Below are 18,470 nucleotides of genomic sequence, written 5' to 3' on the forward strand. Positions count from 1 at the left end.
CATTGTACCCCTTCTCTCTCAGATATATGAATCTAAAAGTAGAATTCCAAGGAAGATGGGGGCTTGTTAGCTATGTAATGGGGGAGTCTGTGGTCAGTGCTGGACATCAAATCTAGTGTTACCTTGACACATTTCTACAGAAAATGTGTACTGGGTCTTTTGAAAAAAGGCACCAGGCTGACAGTGGCCTCCTTTTCTTGTGGCATTCCATTTTGGGACCATCCTCTTCATAAAATAAGATTTTTCTGATTTCGCTGCAATTTAGGCATACACAGAAAATGTTTTGTTCAGCACCCTTTAAACACAATGGTATGGCTTGGCTTCATTCCTGGAGGTGTCTTGTTTTTAAAACTATATTTAGGACACAAAATAAAATGTAACATAAACAGCCAAATTTTAAAAAAAACATTTTGTTATATATGTGTATTGAATTCAGTGTGGTTTGTATTGCTGTATTTTTTTATTCTATACTATGTCTGGACACATACTATGTCAGGTGAAATATAAATATTTGTAGTACTACGGAAATAACAAATAATTATAGTATGAATGTCCCAGTGTGAAATAAACAGGTTCAGAAGCTGCTTAATTAAACCTTCGAACTAAACTAGTGTAAACAAGATCTTTTCCATTAGTATTGAATTCAGTGCTTTGAGAGAGAAATTCTAGAAAACTGCAATAGAATTGGTCTGTGATTCCAGGAAACACAGTTGGGGATCAATAATAGCACTTGGTTACTTGTGGTTTAAGCCCCAGGTATTGTGTTTCCTCTCTTTCTAAGCTTGTTTGTTCCAGTCAGGATACAAATGGTTCCCTAGGGAAGTTTGTGGCAACAGCACCCACATTAACCGTGCAGTGTTTCCAAGATATAATCAATAGGTGTAACACTTCACAGAAGGAAAGAAGTCAGGGATGGTAAAACATTGATTTCCCATTCTTGTCACATCAGCTGGAACCATTTCAACCTCACAGAGCTTTTGCTGCTTGTTTTCGTTTTTAAAGAATGTAAGGTTTCTGACTCTAACATATTCTATGTCAGGGCTTAGAGCACAAATTGGGCAATAGCAGCCATATGTAGAAATGTTTGCAACGGAGAAGCCTAAACATACTATAATGGGAGAATAAACAGATAGGGACTGGAAGTCACTTTCATTGAAAGGAATATTCAGCTTCGATATTGATTTGATTATGATCAACCAATTTGGAAAGATTGAGCCTGGGGCCCTGGATGTGGGACAGAGCCCATCTGTTGGCTTTGTTAATGGTGATTCATTCATTCATTCCATTTCAATTTATAAGTCAGCTCATCTCACTTGCATGTGATTCTGGGAGGTGTATTCAATTAAAGCACAAACTAGCAATCACAAAATTCAACATTAAAATCAATTAAAAGCACCTAAACACTACAATTAATATTTTTTTGATGCTCAACTACTTTGGGTTTTTATTTTTTATATTGTATGTCTTTTAACTAGTTTTGTTGTCAGTTGCCGAGAGCCACATATGTGAGATGGACAGCTATATAGGTCAAGTCAAATCAAGTCAAGTCAAATCAGATCAATTGTGCTCTTTCTCTGGTGGGAATTCTTCATTCTTTTTCCTGATATATTTCTTCATGATTGCTTAGAAAAATAAATAAAACCCTAGAATGATTGATAAATTCAACTTACAGTACAGTCTAATCACTTCATTCAGCATTAGTGTCATTTTACAAAATTACATGATATTATAGTGCCCACTCCAACAATGAAGGCTGCTGAACCTTGGCTTAAGTTATTATGAACCAACTTCTGCTCAGAAAATCATATTATACAATTTAACAAGGGTTATGTAGACTGGTGGGTTTGTCACAGCAAAAAGTACTTTCACTCCCCAAAGTTGAGAAATTGACTAGATCTGAGCCTCCTCTGAAAATGTTTTTGAAAATATGCTAAAATGTATGCATGAGTTATGGTTCCTTTGCTGGAGGATCGTTTCAGTGGAAAGGAAAGAGGCACATCAAAGGGGGGAAAATTCATCAATGACAATAACAACTCTGTTGCTTTATACTCACAGTACTCAATGCCCAAAACAATGTCTCTGAAATAGAGCCAAGCTTGTTCTTCAGAAAAAGGATTGTCACACGGCACCTCCATGACAGGCCTAAAAAAATTGGGTGCAAAGAGCAAGACAAATACTTTACCAGACTGTAACAGCCGTTTTCTTCTGTATTTTTAATTATTCTGGTGAGGTAAGCCTTGTGAGACTTGTTCAACAATTCACTTTGCGATGTTTCACTGGGAGTTCATTTTTATTTTTGATGTTGAGTGTTGTTTATTGCTTTTATTAATGCCAAATTGTAGAATGTAACTTATGGGATGATTAGGTGGAGGAACCAATCAAAGCATAGCACACAGGCCACCTCCTTCCAGTTAATAGTCCCCAAAAATGGAGAAGAGGGATTCATAGAAACACGGGGTTAGGGTTAGGGTGGTCTTTTAATCTCTCCCTGTCCCTCTGCCCAAGGCAGCAATCCCAGGAGTGGGATTCTACCAGTTCGGACCGGTTCTATAGAACCGGTTGTTATGATTCTGCGCAGTTTGGAGAACCGGCAAATCGTGCCCCTGGCTGGCCCCTCCCCTCCCCTCTCTGCCCAGTTAGTCCTTATTGCACATGCACAACATTGCGTGCATACCCGACATCACTGACTGCGTTCTTCCCTGCCCAATCACTCCTTAAGGTATTTCTCCCCCTCCCCGACGATCTGCTGTTCCTATGATCAGCTGTGCCGGGATTCCCCTTGCTGTCTTACTGCTTCACCCAGGAGGCTTCCCTGAGGCCAGGAAGACAAAAAATGGAGGGGGGGGAAAAAAAATCTTCCCCCTCGCTCCCCTCTACCCCATTTTTTGCTTTCCTGGGCCCCAGGGAAGGTTCCTGGGAACAAAAATGCCCCCCGGGAGGCTTCCCTGAGGCCCAGAAAGCCCCAAAATTGGGGGGGGGGATTTGCTGCAAAAAAAAAAAAGCCATGCCCACCCAGTCACATGGCCACGCCCACAGAACCGGTTGTTAAAAAATTTGAATCCCACCCCTGAGCAACCCTCAACCATCTCAGACAAATGGCTGTCTACCTGTTTGCTTGAAAACCTCCACGGACGAAGTCCATGACTCCAAAAAAATATTGGGTAAGCACTGAACTCCAAGAAGCAGTGGCTGTTCCATTGTTTAATATCTCTTACAGTTGGGAAATCACTCCTTATTTTGAGTTGGACCTCCCGGGAAAGCTTTATCTATGGATTCCTGTCCTACCCTCATGCAATAGACAGAGTAAACCCACACAGTCTTCCTTGTGACAGCTTTTCAAGTGATGGACTCACTGGATTCTCAAGGAGTTGGGAGGTGTACATGGAATAAGAGTCAAAACAGCCAAAATGGCACCCATGCCTATTTTTTTCAAAGTCTTGTTTAATGATGCCATAACTTTAATGGTGCTGATACAGATCAACCAGCAGATGCTGCTGCTGAGCAGAGCTTAAGGCCTATTAACAGTCATGCAATGAACTCTGATAGCAATAGCATTTAGGCCTATGTACCGCCCCATAGCCCTTTATAGCATTCTCTGGGCAATTTACAATCTAATCATATTTTGCATATTGCCCTCAACAATCTGGGTCCTCATTTTACCAAACTTGGACGGAAAGAAGGCTGAGTCAGCCCTGAGCCCTGTAAGAATCGAAATTCAGGCTGTGGGCAAAGTTTGCTTGCAATACTGCATTTTTAACACCCAAACCTGTTAGGTTTTACACAATCTTTGTTTATTATAGATTACTTACCCCTTTGGGAGGAGATCGAATGCTGAAAAGAAAGAAAATCGAATGCTGAAAAGACAGCTCCCAACCAATGCACTTTTTAGAAAAGCAATCCTCCCTGAATTAATTTCCATCTAAGCTCTAATACAAAGCATTTCCCTAAGATGATGTTATAGAAAAGGTCCATAAACTTAAACTGTTAAGCTTAAAATTGGTTGGGAGAATGTGCTTGTAGGAAAAATCAACAATGATATTAGCATTTACATTACTAACTTTATACTATAGCAAACAGACCTTCAAAATAAGAGTTAAGCAAAAGTTCTTCATGAAAGAAGTTTTAAGAGTTCCAAACAAAAGACTTTCAGTTTTCACTTTTATGATCACCCATTTCCAAAGTCCTGTAGTAAACCTATTTGTACAAAATGGGGCAACCATTTCTTTGATTTCTCAGTGTTTCCAGAGAAAAGAGAGAATCTATTTGCCTGGAGTCATCTTTTTGCAAATTTTAGCTTTTGAATGCCACTGGTGATTGTACTGTGACAAAGAAAGGACATCCTCTAAGTCAGGGGTGTCAAACTTGCATCATCATGGTGACATCATGTGATGTATTGGGACTTTCCCCCCCTTCGCTAAACCAGGTGGGGGTGAGGCCAGCACATGACGCATCTGGCCCGCGGGCCACAAATTTGACACCCCTGCTCTGAGTGGTGTGAATGGAAAACATTTATTAGAGTTTCTTTTATTTTGCCTTAATGGCAGGCAGCCTCAAAGACTAGCAATGGAAATTTGTTTTATGTCTATTTGATAGACTACTTCTCCCCAAATACATCTTCACGCTTCACCAGGAAGGCAGGACACGTTGCTGGTCTCAACTATCAAGGTAGTACATCTAGTGGGACCTAGGAAAAGAACCTTCTCTGGGGTAGCTCCCTCCCTTCGGAAATGATTTATCCAGAGATAAGATTGGCCCCCATCTTGTTGCTTTTCCACAAGGCCTTGAAGACATGGGTCTGTCAGAAGGTCTGGGGACCCCATTTGGGGTGGGGTGTGAGGAGGAGGGGTTTGAATCATGAATTTTAAACTGGATTTTGAACATCATACTCCACCTGCATTCACTACGTGTGAGTTGGTCAGTTATATAACTTCATTTAATAAATAAAATATTTCCAGTCGAATTTTGATTTAAAAAGCTGAAAATTATGTAGTGAAAATTTTTTTATTATTTTTTCTGTTTCAGAGTTCTCAGGGACCGCAAACTAGGACAGAGTCCTGTATGAGGACCAGGGATTGAAGTTGGCCAATCCCACTCTAGAGTATACCGACCTCGTCTGTGGTTTTAGAAAGATACTGAGTGACCACACAGCACCATTCTGAAGCCATTAAAAGTGACAGCACTTATTTCCTGATGCCACTCTAGAGAATTCTGCAGGGGAAATATTGATCGCTAAACCAGAGAACCACTTTGTGGTGCATTGGAGAACTCTTTAAAAATAAAAACAAGAAAAAAGAAACTGAATTCTGTTTACAAAAGAGAAAAGAAAAAGACAATGTTATTTAAGAAAAACCCCTCACTGCAAAATAGGCATATAAGAATCAACCCCATCTAGTTAGCGGCATCATATAGAGGGGGGCTGGGGCTGGGCGTGGCCAGCTCAACATAATTCCTGTTGGGGGTACCTGTGGTGGCCTGAGTGCTTTGCCAGCGAAAACAGACTCCCAAGCTCAGTTTTCGGCTGCCACGGCCTCCTGCAACCCTTTGCCAGTGAAAACGGAGCTCGGGAGCTCCCAAGCTCTGTATTCACTGGCAGAGGGATGCAGGAGGCCATGGCAGCTGAAAACGGAGCTTGGGAGCCCGTTTTCGCTGGCAGAAGCACAGTCGGCAGGTCCTTCACTGTTTCCAGGGCGGCCCCATGGGCCAGATCTAAGTAACCCCCAGGCCGGATCTGCACTCCCCGGGCCTTGAGTTTGACACCCCTGATATAGAAGGTAAGGGAGATAGAGATATTAAGGAACCATTAACTAGGGAAAATAGAATAGAATAGAATAGAATAGAATAGAATAGAATAGAATAGAATAGAATAGAATAGAATAGAATAGAATAGAATAGAATAGAATACTTTATTGGCCAAGTGTGATTGGACACACAAGGAAATTGTCTTGGTGCAAATGCTCTCAGTGTACATAAAAGAAAAGAGTCCAGAACAGGATAATATTCAGAAGTATCTCAGACAGACACAGGTATTCTTTGACTTACAACCAAAATTTATGTTGCTAAGTGAGACATTTGTAAAGTGAGTTTTGCCCCATTTTATGAACTTTCTTGCCACAGTTGTTAAGTGAATCATAGCAGTTGCTAAGTGAATCCGGCTTTCCCATTGAACTTTGCTTGTCAGAACGTTGTAAAAGGGATCGCATGATTTCAGGACACTGCAACCATCATAAATATGAGTCAGTTGCCAAGCATCCAAATTTTGATGACCATGGCTGTAAGTGTGAAATGTGTGAATAGTCACTAAATGAACTGTTGTAAGTCGAGGACTACCTGTTTCTCCCTAATTCACTGGTGTACAAAAAGGAGAGAGGGTAGAGCACAACCAGATCTGCAAGATTTTGTTATAGCCTATCTCAACAGAAGTAACCTTAGCCTTTCTGCACAGTAAGTTCTTGGTCTGATTTATCTACTGGTCTTGACATATCACCATATTCTTGATGGTGATACCAGTCTCCCACTGCAAATGATTGCCCTGCTTCAGGATAAATAGGAATATGGTCCTAAATCAGTGGAAGGTGCTAGAAAACATAAGTAGAACTATATTAATGTCCTCTTCCCCTTAACCAGGGGTGTCAAACTCAATTTCATTGAAGGCCGCATCAGGATTGTATTTTACCTCGGAGGGCCAGAGTGGGCGTGGCCAGAGTGGGTGTGGTCAGCTTGACACCACTCGTGTCAGGGGTGCCTGTGGTGGCCCGAGCCCTCTGCCAGAGAAAACAGGCTCCTGAGCTCTGTTTTCGGCTGCAACGGCCTCCTGTAAGTAACCCTCTGCCAATGAAAACAGAGCTCAAGAGGGCTGTGTGCAGCCCACCCGAGTTCTGTTTTTGCTGGCAGAGGCACCGCAGGCCAGTCTTTCACTGTTTCCAGGGTGGCCCTGCGGGCTAGATCTAATCACCCCGCGGGCCGGATCTGGCCCCCGGGCCTTGAGTTTGACACCCCTGCCCTAAACAGATTGGGTGCTGTATGAACCAGATAGTGTCAGTCTGCTCCAGGATAGCCATTTCTTATATTCTTCTACATTACTCACCCATGTATAGATTGTCCTCTGCAGGATCATCCAATACCTGAAAAGAAGAATATATCTACTTCAACTTCTCAACCATCATTCACTTTTATCTCATAGTACAGGCAGTTATGAACCTAATTCTCCCCATCCTCAAACTGTTTTGACACCGCTACTCTCAGAATTAGCTATGTTGGCTAGGAATTCTAGAAATTATCATCCCTGCACACTTAGGTTGTACTAGATAGGGAAAGAGTGATTTAACTACCCTGACTGGGACAAGAGAACTGTAGTCCAACAGATTTGGAAGGAATCAGGTAAGCTATAAACTTTTTATTTTTATACCAACTCAAAGTACAATTCCATAAATTCCATGGATACAGCTTGGGAAAAAGATTCAATCTGTTATCAAAGGGTACATGAAAACATGCTAATTTGGGGGAATCTAGAAATGAACAGATCCCATTATGCAGATAATGGATCTGATGTTTTCCCTTTTGCTCCAGAGGGAAAAATTAAAATAAATTTGTGGGAATTACAAGGCAAACTAATTTCATCAAAATTTAGGGAAATCAGCCCAATGATTACAGCTGTTTTCTTAGAAGCAACTGCTTTGAAAGACAGTAGCCGGACTGTGTCCTTGAGCCAGCCATTTTCTCTTAGCTCTAGAAAGGAGTCAATGACACACCATTTTTGAAAAACCTTTCCGAGAAAATTTAGGGGCATGTCTAGACAATTTCCAAGAATCAGACAGGACTGAACAGAAGACAAGAAGAACTGGGACTTAAATACATGCAGTTACAAAATGCTTTGAACTCCCTCAGCACTTCTGCAAACTTGCTCTTGCCAATTCTTTATTGCTAATACACATGTATGCATGGATGACACCTTAAAAAAGTGACTGTTTGTATTGCAATTCCTGATTTGTTTTATATTTCCTTTCTTCTTTCAGGGGAGAGTTCTCCATGTCCCGTTGAACATTGTCAAAGAAGCAACAGGATAAACAATAGAGACACTTAACTATGATAAAAACATTTCTTGATACCAACAATTTCCTCCTTGTCCTCATGATACTTCATCTTGTTCTAAGCTTATGAATGGGAATAAGTCCTTTATGAATTATGAATAAATCACCACTAACTGTACACATGCTGTTGTGTTTTCCTCCTTATTCTGAAACCATCCAGCAGCAGCCTCAAAATGCATAAAATCCACTATATTTTACTATCCATTATTTTGGAAACAAAGTCAGGTGACCAGTAGTGAGAGTACTGAGGGAGGCACTTATTGGGTGTTTTTGCTTAATGTGGGCAGATGCCCCCGCTCTAGTCTCTGATTAACCTCTCCTGCTGCCTTTATTATTTATTTCCTTCCTTCCTTCCTTCCTTCCTTCCTTCCTTCCTTCCTTCCTTCCTTCCTTCCTTCCTTCCTTCCTTCCTTCCTTCCTTCCTAAAGATGTGAATGCAGTGGCATCCAAAGCTTTTTAAAAACTACTTTGCAAACAGATAGTCCTTGTTTGGCAATGACAGTTGGGACCAGTAACTCTGTCATTAAGCAAAGGGGTCACCAGGTTGGAAATCATACGGCTCGTACGCCTCATTTCTCTGCCCTTTTGAATGTTCACTCCAGTACTGGATAATTAGTAAGAAGGGAAATCATATTTGCATTTACATTCATTGCAAAGTAAGGGATTTCAAGAGAGTGAGCAAATACATAATGGGGAACGCACATAAAAAAATGATATAGTAGTGTAGGTGGCCCCAAGTCCAATCAGGGCTGGCAGCTGTAAGCATACTATACAAACAACAGAGTGTATTCCACACTGTGTGCCTGCTTACTCTCTTATAATGCCTTCCTCTCCGATCTCTGTGATCTGTGGAGGAAGAAAAGAAACAGGTCTGACCCAGGAGACCTTGCCTATAATTTTTTTTCTGCCTCCCCCTACATAAAGCAAGAGAGGGATTACAAGAGAGTAAGCAGGCACACAAGGGGAGATATATAGCAATTGCATGCTCAGAGCTGTGGGAACTACTCGATTTCTTCCAATGTGTATTCCTCATCGTGAGCCTGCTTACTCTGTTTAAATCTCTTTTTCTCCGATCTCTCCACTCCGGTGGGGGTGAGGTGCAGGGATACAAAGAAAAGCAACAGGCCAGAACAGCATGTACTGACTATAATAGTGATCATTTGACTGATGTTGCAAAGGTTGTAAATGCAGGCATTCATTGCAAAATTATTTATTCAGCACCATTGTAACTTTGAACGTTTTCTGAATGAAACAGTTGGTAAGCAAGGACTATTTATAAAAGGGCCTGAAATAGTATAATAGCCAGAAAAAGTATAACCCTGAAATCCCAGGAACAACCTTCTGCACTTTTGCCTTTAGAACACAAGCCAGACATTTGTAAGTGGTGACTATTTAAAAAAGTGAAAAGAAAAAAACTCCTTTAAAAGGTTGCTTTTTCAAACAACCACTGCTAGCAAGCAGCATTCAACTTTGTTCAAGATTCTTGTTTATTTTCCCAGACTTTACTCAAGTTTTGTTATGATTAAACAGGATCTACGAGGAGGTCACAAGATGCTGAAATATGGGCAAAGTGTTTACTCTGTTCATATAAAAATCAGAAGAAAAACCAACAGCAAAAAATATATATGAAGAAATCTTGATCTGTCATGCTCACTTTGAAATCAAAGCTAAAAAAATCCAGAATTTTAAAATCCAGGAAGAAATTCAATTAAAGGGAGTTTTGGAAAATCCCAACCTACCTCATGCACAGAACACAAGCAAACAAACCTCAATCAGCTTGACAATGTTGATATGGTCCAACTTCTTCAAAATTGCTATTTCTTGATATATCCGATCTAGAGGGGCCATTGGCTTCATCTGTCCACTTGCAGTGGTTTTCGATCCCCGAGGTGGAGGCCGGCCTTTGGTAATGAAATTAAAAGACATCATGTGCTGAGAACTAGTTTTCATGTTGCTTTGATATTGATTTTTTCCCCTAGCTTTCAGGGATATCTATGAGAACCAAGAAATATATCCAACTAAATTCAGATACAGTTTACTTCTCTGATGATCTAGAATTTTGCATCAGAGATTACAGAACTTGCGACAACAAACTAAGATACAGTGCAGAGCTACTTAATCATTCATACACATGTTCTTTCTCTGAGAAAAGAAGCCAAGTCTGTTCACATCACTCTGAGACCAATAAATCCAGGAAGCAAAGCCAAAAATAGCAATTGCACTTCATTCAACCCTTTCTACTTAAAAAAAACAACCAGTAAATCCAGTGGACTGGTTTCTGGTTTAATCACTCTTTGAGTAATCCCCCTGAAATCAAGAAACAACAGACAAGAGTTGCTGAAACCCTTTTAATTTCAACAGAACTACACCAAGTACAATTTAATTATGAACACACTGGCTATGTTTGTGTAACACACTTAAGACATACTACAAGATACTACGCCTGGTTACTCTTAATTTTCATTAATTTTATTTCTTTAGCATGTTGTGCAAGTCCAACTAATTTTGTAGAATTTATGATTCCAATAATTGTGCATACCCCAAAAGCAAGTTAATGCAAAACCAGACCTAGAATAACTTCAGACTTGGAATAACTTTGTCACTTTGAATGTACACTAATCGGCATACATTAAATGAAATTTATAATGAATGCTCTCAAAGTGTCACCACCTCCAAAATACACTACATGAACATGATAAAATAAACAAACAAATAAATAAATATAAAATTATGCATATACCCACATGCCCACATATTTATTTATTTAGCGCATGGTAAATACATGGACTTATAGTGGTTCGAATGTTAATGTCCAGTCCACCCAACCATTCAAGGGCAGGGTGGTCTATGTTAAAAAAAAACAGACATTGGACCGATGTAAGCTCTTGATGGACATTCGGACACAATGTGATGGATATTTTGTCGAGGAGCACCACAGTCCCACTGAGGGATAGAGACAAGACCCCATTTAAACAATGAGTCTTGGTAGACACCTTGTTGGGTACAGATCCTATTCAGAGTTGACCAATGCTGGTGAAGAAGATCAAAACCTGGCACCTTTTGTGTAGGCTCATCTGCATAACTGCTTGTATCTGGGCGTTCAACAGCCCAGTTGGCTTTCCACTGTGTGTTGATGTCAAAGTTGTTAGAAAGCTGTTGAGAGAGTGCCAGAGAGGGCTTCCTGGATATACCCACATATATTATGATATATGAGGTTACAAATGTGATGTGAAATAAAGAATATAAGTGATATTGTGACTTTCCAAATACTGTTGAATTCCCAATTTATATCAACATGGAAACCTGCCTCAAAAATAGTAACTGTGAGAGGGATCTTGGAGTCCTAGTGGACGATCACTTAAACATGAGCCAGAAATGTGTGGCAGCAGCCAAAAAAGCTAATATTGTATGCTAATACTTGCTTGTATAAACAGAGGCATAGAATCAAAATCATATGAAGTACTAGTACCATTTTATAAAGCCTTAGTAAGGCCACACCTGGAATGCTGCATTCAGTTTTGGTCACCAGATTACAAAAAAGATGTTGAGACTTTGGAAAAAGTGCAAAGAAGAGCAACTAAGATGATTAAAGGCTTGGAGACAAAAACATGTGAAGAATAGTTACAGGAATTGGGTATGGTCAGTCTAGAGCAGAGCTGTCAAACTCCCAGCCCACAGGTCGGATGTGTCACACACTGGCCACACCCATGCCCAGTGTAGCGAAGGGGAAAAAGTCCCAATATGTCATGTGACACCACCGTGATGACACGAGTTTGACACCTTGGTCTAGAGAAAAGAAGGACTAGGGGTGACATGATAGCAGTATTCCAGTATTTCAGGGGCTGCTAAAGAACTTATTTTCCAAAGCACCAGAGTGCAGTACAAGAAACAATGGATGGAAACTAACCAAGGAGAGAAACAACCTGTAATTAAGGAAAAACTTCCTCACAGTGAGGACAATTAACCAGTGGAACAACTTGCCTTCAGAAGTTGGAGGTTTTTAAGAAAGATTGACACAGAAATGGTATAGGGTCTTCTGCTTGAGCAGGGTGTTAGACTAGAAGACCTCCAAGGTCCCTTCCAGCTATATTCTGATAGATTGCTTGCTCTATGAAAACCATTGGGACCTTGTAGCCAACAATTTTTTGGGGGGTCATATATTATCCATTCCTATTTTAAGTGTACTTCTGAAAACACAACCTTCTACACAAACATCTCCACATACTGTCAGGTATTGTGCATTGTCAAGTTTCTTTGGCATTTTCAGTGACAACTAACCTACAGCACATTAAAAAAAAAGTAACACACAATGCCACTGTCAGACAGCTGGATGAGCTAAAGCTTCCTGGCTTGTAAAAAACAAAACGCTGGATAGTAGATAACCATGCAAATCAACTCTGACCATGTGACCCATTGTAGTCATGGAAAAAAGATGCACTTACAGTGATGCTTTTATAGTCCACTAGAAAAGAGCAATCTTTCCTCAGCATTTCAATAAATTACATTTCCAGGAAGAAAGTACCCTGTTTCTCCAACAATACGGCCTCCCCCAATAGGAAGTCCTAGCATGTTTTATAGGCATGAAATGAAATTAAGCCCCTCCCCCAAATTAAGGCCTATATTAAAACATGCGAAATGGGGGAATGCTTTGCCATTAGTAAGTACTTTTGTTGCACACCCGGATATGGTGCTGCCTGCGTTGACCCCAATGGAAGTGCCCCACCAACGCCGAGGTCAACATCCAAGCCGTCGCTGCCCGCCCAAAGATGCAAAGGGGGAATTAAGTCACCCCTGAAAAAATGGCCTAGCCATTTTTGGGGCTCAAAAAAAAATAAGACCCAGCCTTATTATATGAGAAACACGGTACAAAGTGATTCAATATTATCAGACCATCCTTTCAAACTAACCTAACAATTTAGATACCAAGTGAGCTTTGGTTAATTTAAAAGCAGATGTCATTTTTTATGGAATACAAAAGAAGAATGGAAATATGAGCTTGAAGCTTACTATAATACATTTGTATTGGATGTGATCTGTTTTACCAATGTGCTTTTTAAGAAGTCTATTTTTTGTAATACATTTTTATTGTTTTTGTTTCTCTTCTATTCATTTTTGCATATCATCTAGCTGGAGTTCCGCTTTTCAGTGAAAGCACAGGGTATGAATTTAACAAGTAAATGTGAAATGGAAAACTGCAGTGCCTATTAACTACTGAGTTGTGCCTTAAAATTAAACTTAATTAATCCAATTCCACATTGCCGAGGCAGGCAATTTTTTTCAGCCTTAAGTGCCATATAGCTTGCCAGGTTAAGCTGGAAAAATATCAGGAGTGCATAACATTTAATGAGTGGTACGTGGTGGTTGCATGCCAGAAAAGGGAAAAAGAAATAATTAGTATGTTTCCAAAGAAATGAAGGTGATATCATTCAGTCATATAGTGAATGAGTTAGGATTCTCTTTTGTCCCCCAAAGAACAGTTTGGTAGCAGCTTTTGGAGAAGTGGGGCAGACCCAAAGATTTGGGGGACATACTCACCTCTGAGGACGCAGATTTACAAACCTGACATAATGAATGCAGATGAGGCTGTGCAATTTTTCATTTTTTACACATGAGCACATGGATATAATGCTGTAGTTCCCTTTGTTTCTCTCATTCACTCTCACACAGCACTCTCATTTACTAAGTGTAGGTTGAATAAAAGCAAATCACCTGAAAAATGTACACCTCATAAATTCTTGGCATGTAGCAGGACAAAGTTTCATTTCAAGAAGAAATGAATGCAAAGAATTTATGAGGTATGGTCTTATTGGGTGGATATCCATCCATCCATCCATCCATCCATCCATCCATCCATCCATCCATCCATCCATCCATCCATTTTATTTCCTTATTGGGAGATAGCTTGGTACAATGGTTGAGACACCAGGCTACAAACCAGGAGACTGTCAGTTCCATCCCTGTCTTAGCCACAAAGCCAATTGGGTGTCTTTGAGCCAGCCAACCTCTCTCAGCCCTAGGAAAAAAGCAAGGGTAAAAACCACTTCCAAAATTTTCAGTCTAGCCAGTTTCCAAGGATTGTACTAACTCAGAGGAATATACATAAATACTGTATATCCATGTACACAACAAATTTAGTGAACCATTGCGACGCAGAATGTACAACATTGAGATTTAAAAAAAATTAAAATCTAATTTAAATGGAAGAGTTTGCTGTGTCTTTATACATAAACAAGGCACAGATACCTACGTGGAAATCCATATTGTTTTAACAACTTCTTCTTTGAGAGGACCTTCATGGCCTGCAGGCAAAAGAGAAAGATAATAACATGAGAAAAGCTATAGGAGTTCCTATAAGAGGAGAAATTTGTTTGATGCTTCTGACAAGAACACCAAATGTTGGTGGTAGAAGTTGGTCATCTAGGAGGAGTCTCTGCTCCCTGCCAGGACATCTATATATATAAAAGCAAAATACCACTCACACATCATCACAAAATCTCCAGAACCGTAAAGCCTACAAACTTGAATTTTGGCACATAGGTTCCTCTTGGTTTCTAGGTATTCAGTAAGAAAGGATTTTTCAAAATAACCACCAGAGCATTAGTGTTTCATATATACTATTATTAACACGCTCTGATGCTAAGGAGTTCTACTCTCCCTCCCCACCTGAAAAAAATCTGTTCCAAATGCAAAACACAAGCAGAGGAGAGGAGTTTCAGTTTCAGAGCACCAAGCAGCTTTAGTACAGAACAGTTAAGCTAAGCCACGCCCAGGCTCCTTGCTGTCTCCTTCTTGCTCACACAGCAAATATTGTTTCAGTTTCCAAACAGCCCTCAACACTGTCACACACTGACAGGACGCCAGCCAGATGAATACCAATGGATGCTGATAGGCAGAGGCACAATTCCCCCCCACCTTATTTTCCTCCCCAAAAACTAAGCCCAATGACATAGTTCCCATAGCAAAGCACGGGTATAGAGCTAGTCTAAAATAAAGGCATACTGTCATTTCAGTTGGGAGTCAATTTTTTTAAATAATCAGAACTGAGGTGCTTAAGGAAGCAGCTAGCAAGAAGCCTTTGATATTTGTATCCTGGCCTGAAAGTCCCTGCCCAGGACTTTTCTTTTTCAAGCAAGAAAAAAATGGTCATATGCCCCCCTATCAAGAATCACTATCATGCATAGAAGAAAGATTACTCCATCTTCATCCCCTACTCGTAAGCTTTTACACTAATGATATTTCAGAATAGCGTTCTTCAACCTTGGCATACATAATACGTGGGAATTTCCCACAGTTCTGGGATTTGAAATCTATACAGCCTAAAGTTGCCATAGTTGAGAAACAATATTTTAGAAGAATGTAACTACTTCTTGGCTTCTTGGTACAAGTCCAAACAGATTTTGCTTGTATATCACTAATTGCGAAAGTGTGCAAAAAGGGGTGTAGAAAAACCAGGGGGAGACAAGAAATCTAACTATTCCTAGTTGTCAAAATCACAATGGTTCCAGAAGGGGTGAGAAGCTCTTGCAAATAATATGTATGTGATAATTATAGGATTACTGCAAAGTGGCAATAAAGAGAACATGGAATTTGTGTCAATTTGAAAAGTACCTTGACAATTGGAAAAGCTTGGAAGAATTCACCAGCCATTAACTAATTATGTAATACTGTATGCAGCAATAAAATTCAATTGTATTTCCTTTCCTTTCCTTCTTTCCTTTCCTTTCCTTTCCTTTCCTTTCCTTTCCTTTCCTTTCCTTTCCTACAGTATATATATGCAAATGTGTATGCATGTGTGTCTATTCAATATAAAAATATACCAAAGGAGAGCCAGTTTGGTGCATTGTCTGGTGGTTAAGATATCAGGTTAGAAACCAGGAAACTGGGATCTGGTCCCATCTTTGACAGAAAGCGAACTAGGTAACCTTGAGCCAGCCACTCTCTCTGAGTCCTTGGAAAGAGCAATGGCAAACCACTTGCCAAGAAGGAACTTTTTCAGACAGTCTTCAGGAATGGGGGAGGAAAAACTCGTGATTCTAAGGCACAAATAAACCAACCAAAACAAAGTTGGAAAACAAGTAAGAAAGAAAAATAAGAACATAATTTTGTCATTCTTTCTATTTCTATTCTTTTACTTTTCAAATATTGTTCAATGACTCAACAAATCTGGAAAGCCATTTTGGGTGGGAGATTATTATTGTTATTCCAGCTCAAAATGGAAATGGGGAACATTTTAAGCAATTAAAACTATAACATAGGCAACTTTCCCAAGCTGTTACCTCTAACTGTGTAGGAATTCAAAGGTATCGAATAAAATGTCCCATTATTGCCCCATCTCAGTCTCATGCATGCAGCAGTGGATCAGCAGAGGCCTTTGAAACTTACATAATATTGATCATCATTTTCATTGTAGGCCAGCTTCACAACTCCGTAAGAACCCTAGAAATAAACACACAATCAAAATCAACATGGGTTGTTTAGGCCTCGTTTCACTGAATTGCTCCAGGGAAAGGTTCAGTCTAAAACTCTGTTTCAGAGATTGTCCTGTAAAACCCACTCCCCACTGTTTCTCCCTTCCATCTGGCATTTTTTTCATTCCCCAATTCCTTGCTTTGTGGATAGATTATGGAAGCAGGTTTTGAATTTTTTGTAGCCTCCCCCGCAGCCTTCTCTGGTGGTGATCTGAAATATGGGGATAACATTTTTTCCTACTTCCAAAATTAGACTTTATGCATTGTTTAAAAAAGAAAAAAGAACGAAAGAAAAGAAAAACCACGATCATTTCTCATTCAAAACTCAGAAAAGTCATTTTCCTGCAATGCATTTTGCATCTATGTACCCCCGATCATCCCTTGAACTTCCCCCTCCCACTAAATTTCCTGCAGCTTCCTAGTTATATAGTTTTTAAAATTAATTTATAATATGACATACAAAGAGAATACAAAAGTAAATATGAGGGAAAAGGGAAGTGGATAGTGGGGGAAAGCAAGGGAAAAGGGGGGAAAGGTATTAGCTTCAGACTCCTTTGGTGCAGTAAAATAAGGCATTAACATCTACCCTCAACTGTTTACTTTTTCTTGATAATATAAACTAGCCATTTCTCTAACAACAAATCTATCTAATCCATAAAACCCAAAATCAAAAAGTCATTTTCCTGCAAGGCATTTTGCATCTATGCACCCCCAATCATCCCTTGAACTTCCCCCACTCCTCTCCACAAATTTGCTGCATTTTCTAATCCCTGTAAAAATAATCTGGTCCATCCACTGGTCCACCTCAGATGGCCTTTGCTTTCTGCTTGGCTAAGGAACTGAACTGAAATAAAGTGCTGTGTTTGGATGCTGTCATCCAGCAGAACAAGGCTGGGGATCTGTTTTTGATCTCTGCCAACTTTTCAGGCTGCCAAAAACTGCTTAGTGCTTAGATGTTGTTGGCAGCTTTGCTCTAAAATGTAGTGCTATTAAAGAAGATAATTTCTCTCTCTGATGGTTGTACCCTTCCAGTCCCAATGCCTGTGGTTTTATTATTCTCATTGCATGGAATGGTAAAATGACAGACCTATTATTCTTCTCCAGTCAGGGAGAGACTTGTATTTTTCTTTTCTCCACTTTTTAAAACCTATGTGTTACCTATGTATTTGGTATCAGGAAGAAAAAAAGTAAAAATGCAGGCCATAAAAAGGGATTGAGCAGCCCAATCAACGCTAGATTACAAATTATCCTAAACCGGTCCAGCATTTTACATTTTTGCAGCAACCCAATTCCACCCATATTGAACAGTTGACATGGGGGCTTTACACAAGAAACTTTTTCTACACCTTCTGAACATTGACATGGTGTCTTTACACAAGAAAAGTATGTTCTCCAGACAGTCGAGGGTCAATATTAAACATGTATTAGACATTTTGGACTATTGTACTTAGAACAACATGAAAAACAAGCAGTGTTGATTTTTCTGAATACTTCATGCAAGGGCACTACTAAGTTATATTAAATATCCTGTGGTGCCTCTGTGAATTTCCACAGTGCACTGGGGCATTTAGGTACAGAGTTTGGGACTGGGGGCGGGGCGGGGGGGGGGGCTTAAAGGCTTAAGGCACCTTTTCTACCTCTTCAAAAACTCCCCCCTCCCTCAGTGAAGTCTATTCTAGATTCTGATTATTCCACCTTTGGGGTGCAGCTCTTATAGCCTACAAAAAGATAAGTGTGTCTCATTGAGCATTCTCCTCTGGTAAAAGAGATGTATCACACACACCAACCCCCAAGAAAATGTCTTCATTTAGGTAACTCTGCTTTTATGATCAACCGCCAGGAAGGGAAACTATTCACTCTAAAAAGCCTTCTAGTTCTGGGACACTTCTGAACCGAGAAAACAGTTATTTTTATT

The 18,470-nt window shown here is 40.0% G+C and overlaps 1 protein-coding gene across 2 annotated transcripts in view; it reads right to left on the reverse strand.

The window, feature by feature from the left end:
* CAMKK1 (calcium/calmodulin dependent protein kinase kinase 1) overlaps positions 1 to 18,470 on the reverse strand; it is a 141,777-nt gene that overhangs the window by 42,912 nt on the left and 80,395 nt on the right. For both annotated transcript variants that reach the window (XM_087957834.1, XM_026672430.2), the window contains exons 4-9: positions 16,470 to 16,523; positions 14,335 to 14,386; positions 9,855 to 9,988; positions 7,085 to 7,121; positions 3,810 to 3,831; positions 2,054 to 2,142 (exon numbers count right to left, since the gene is read on the reverse strand). In XM_087957834.1, coding sequence (XP_087813960.1) covers positions 2,054 to 2,142; positions 3,810 to 3,831; positions 7,085 to 7,121; positions 9,855 to 9,988; positions 14,335 to 14,386; positions 16,470 to 16,523 — 388 coding nt within the window. The remainder of the gene's footprint in view (positions 1 to 2,053; positions 2,143 to 3,809; positions 3,832 to 7,084; positions 7,122 to 9,854; positions 9,989 to 14,334; positions 14,387 to 16,469; positions 16,524 to 18,470) is intronic.

This window comes from Notechis scutatus, chromosome 1 (genome assembly GCF_049901735.1).
Source record: "Notechis scutatus isolate UNSWTSFEM ecotype Mainland chromosome 1, rNotScu1.2, whole genome shotgun sequence".
Classification (NCBI taxonomy): domain Eukaryota; kingdom Metazoa; phylum Chordata; class Lepidosauria; order Squamata; family Elapidae; genus Notechis; species Notechis scutatus.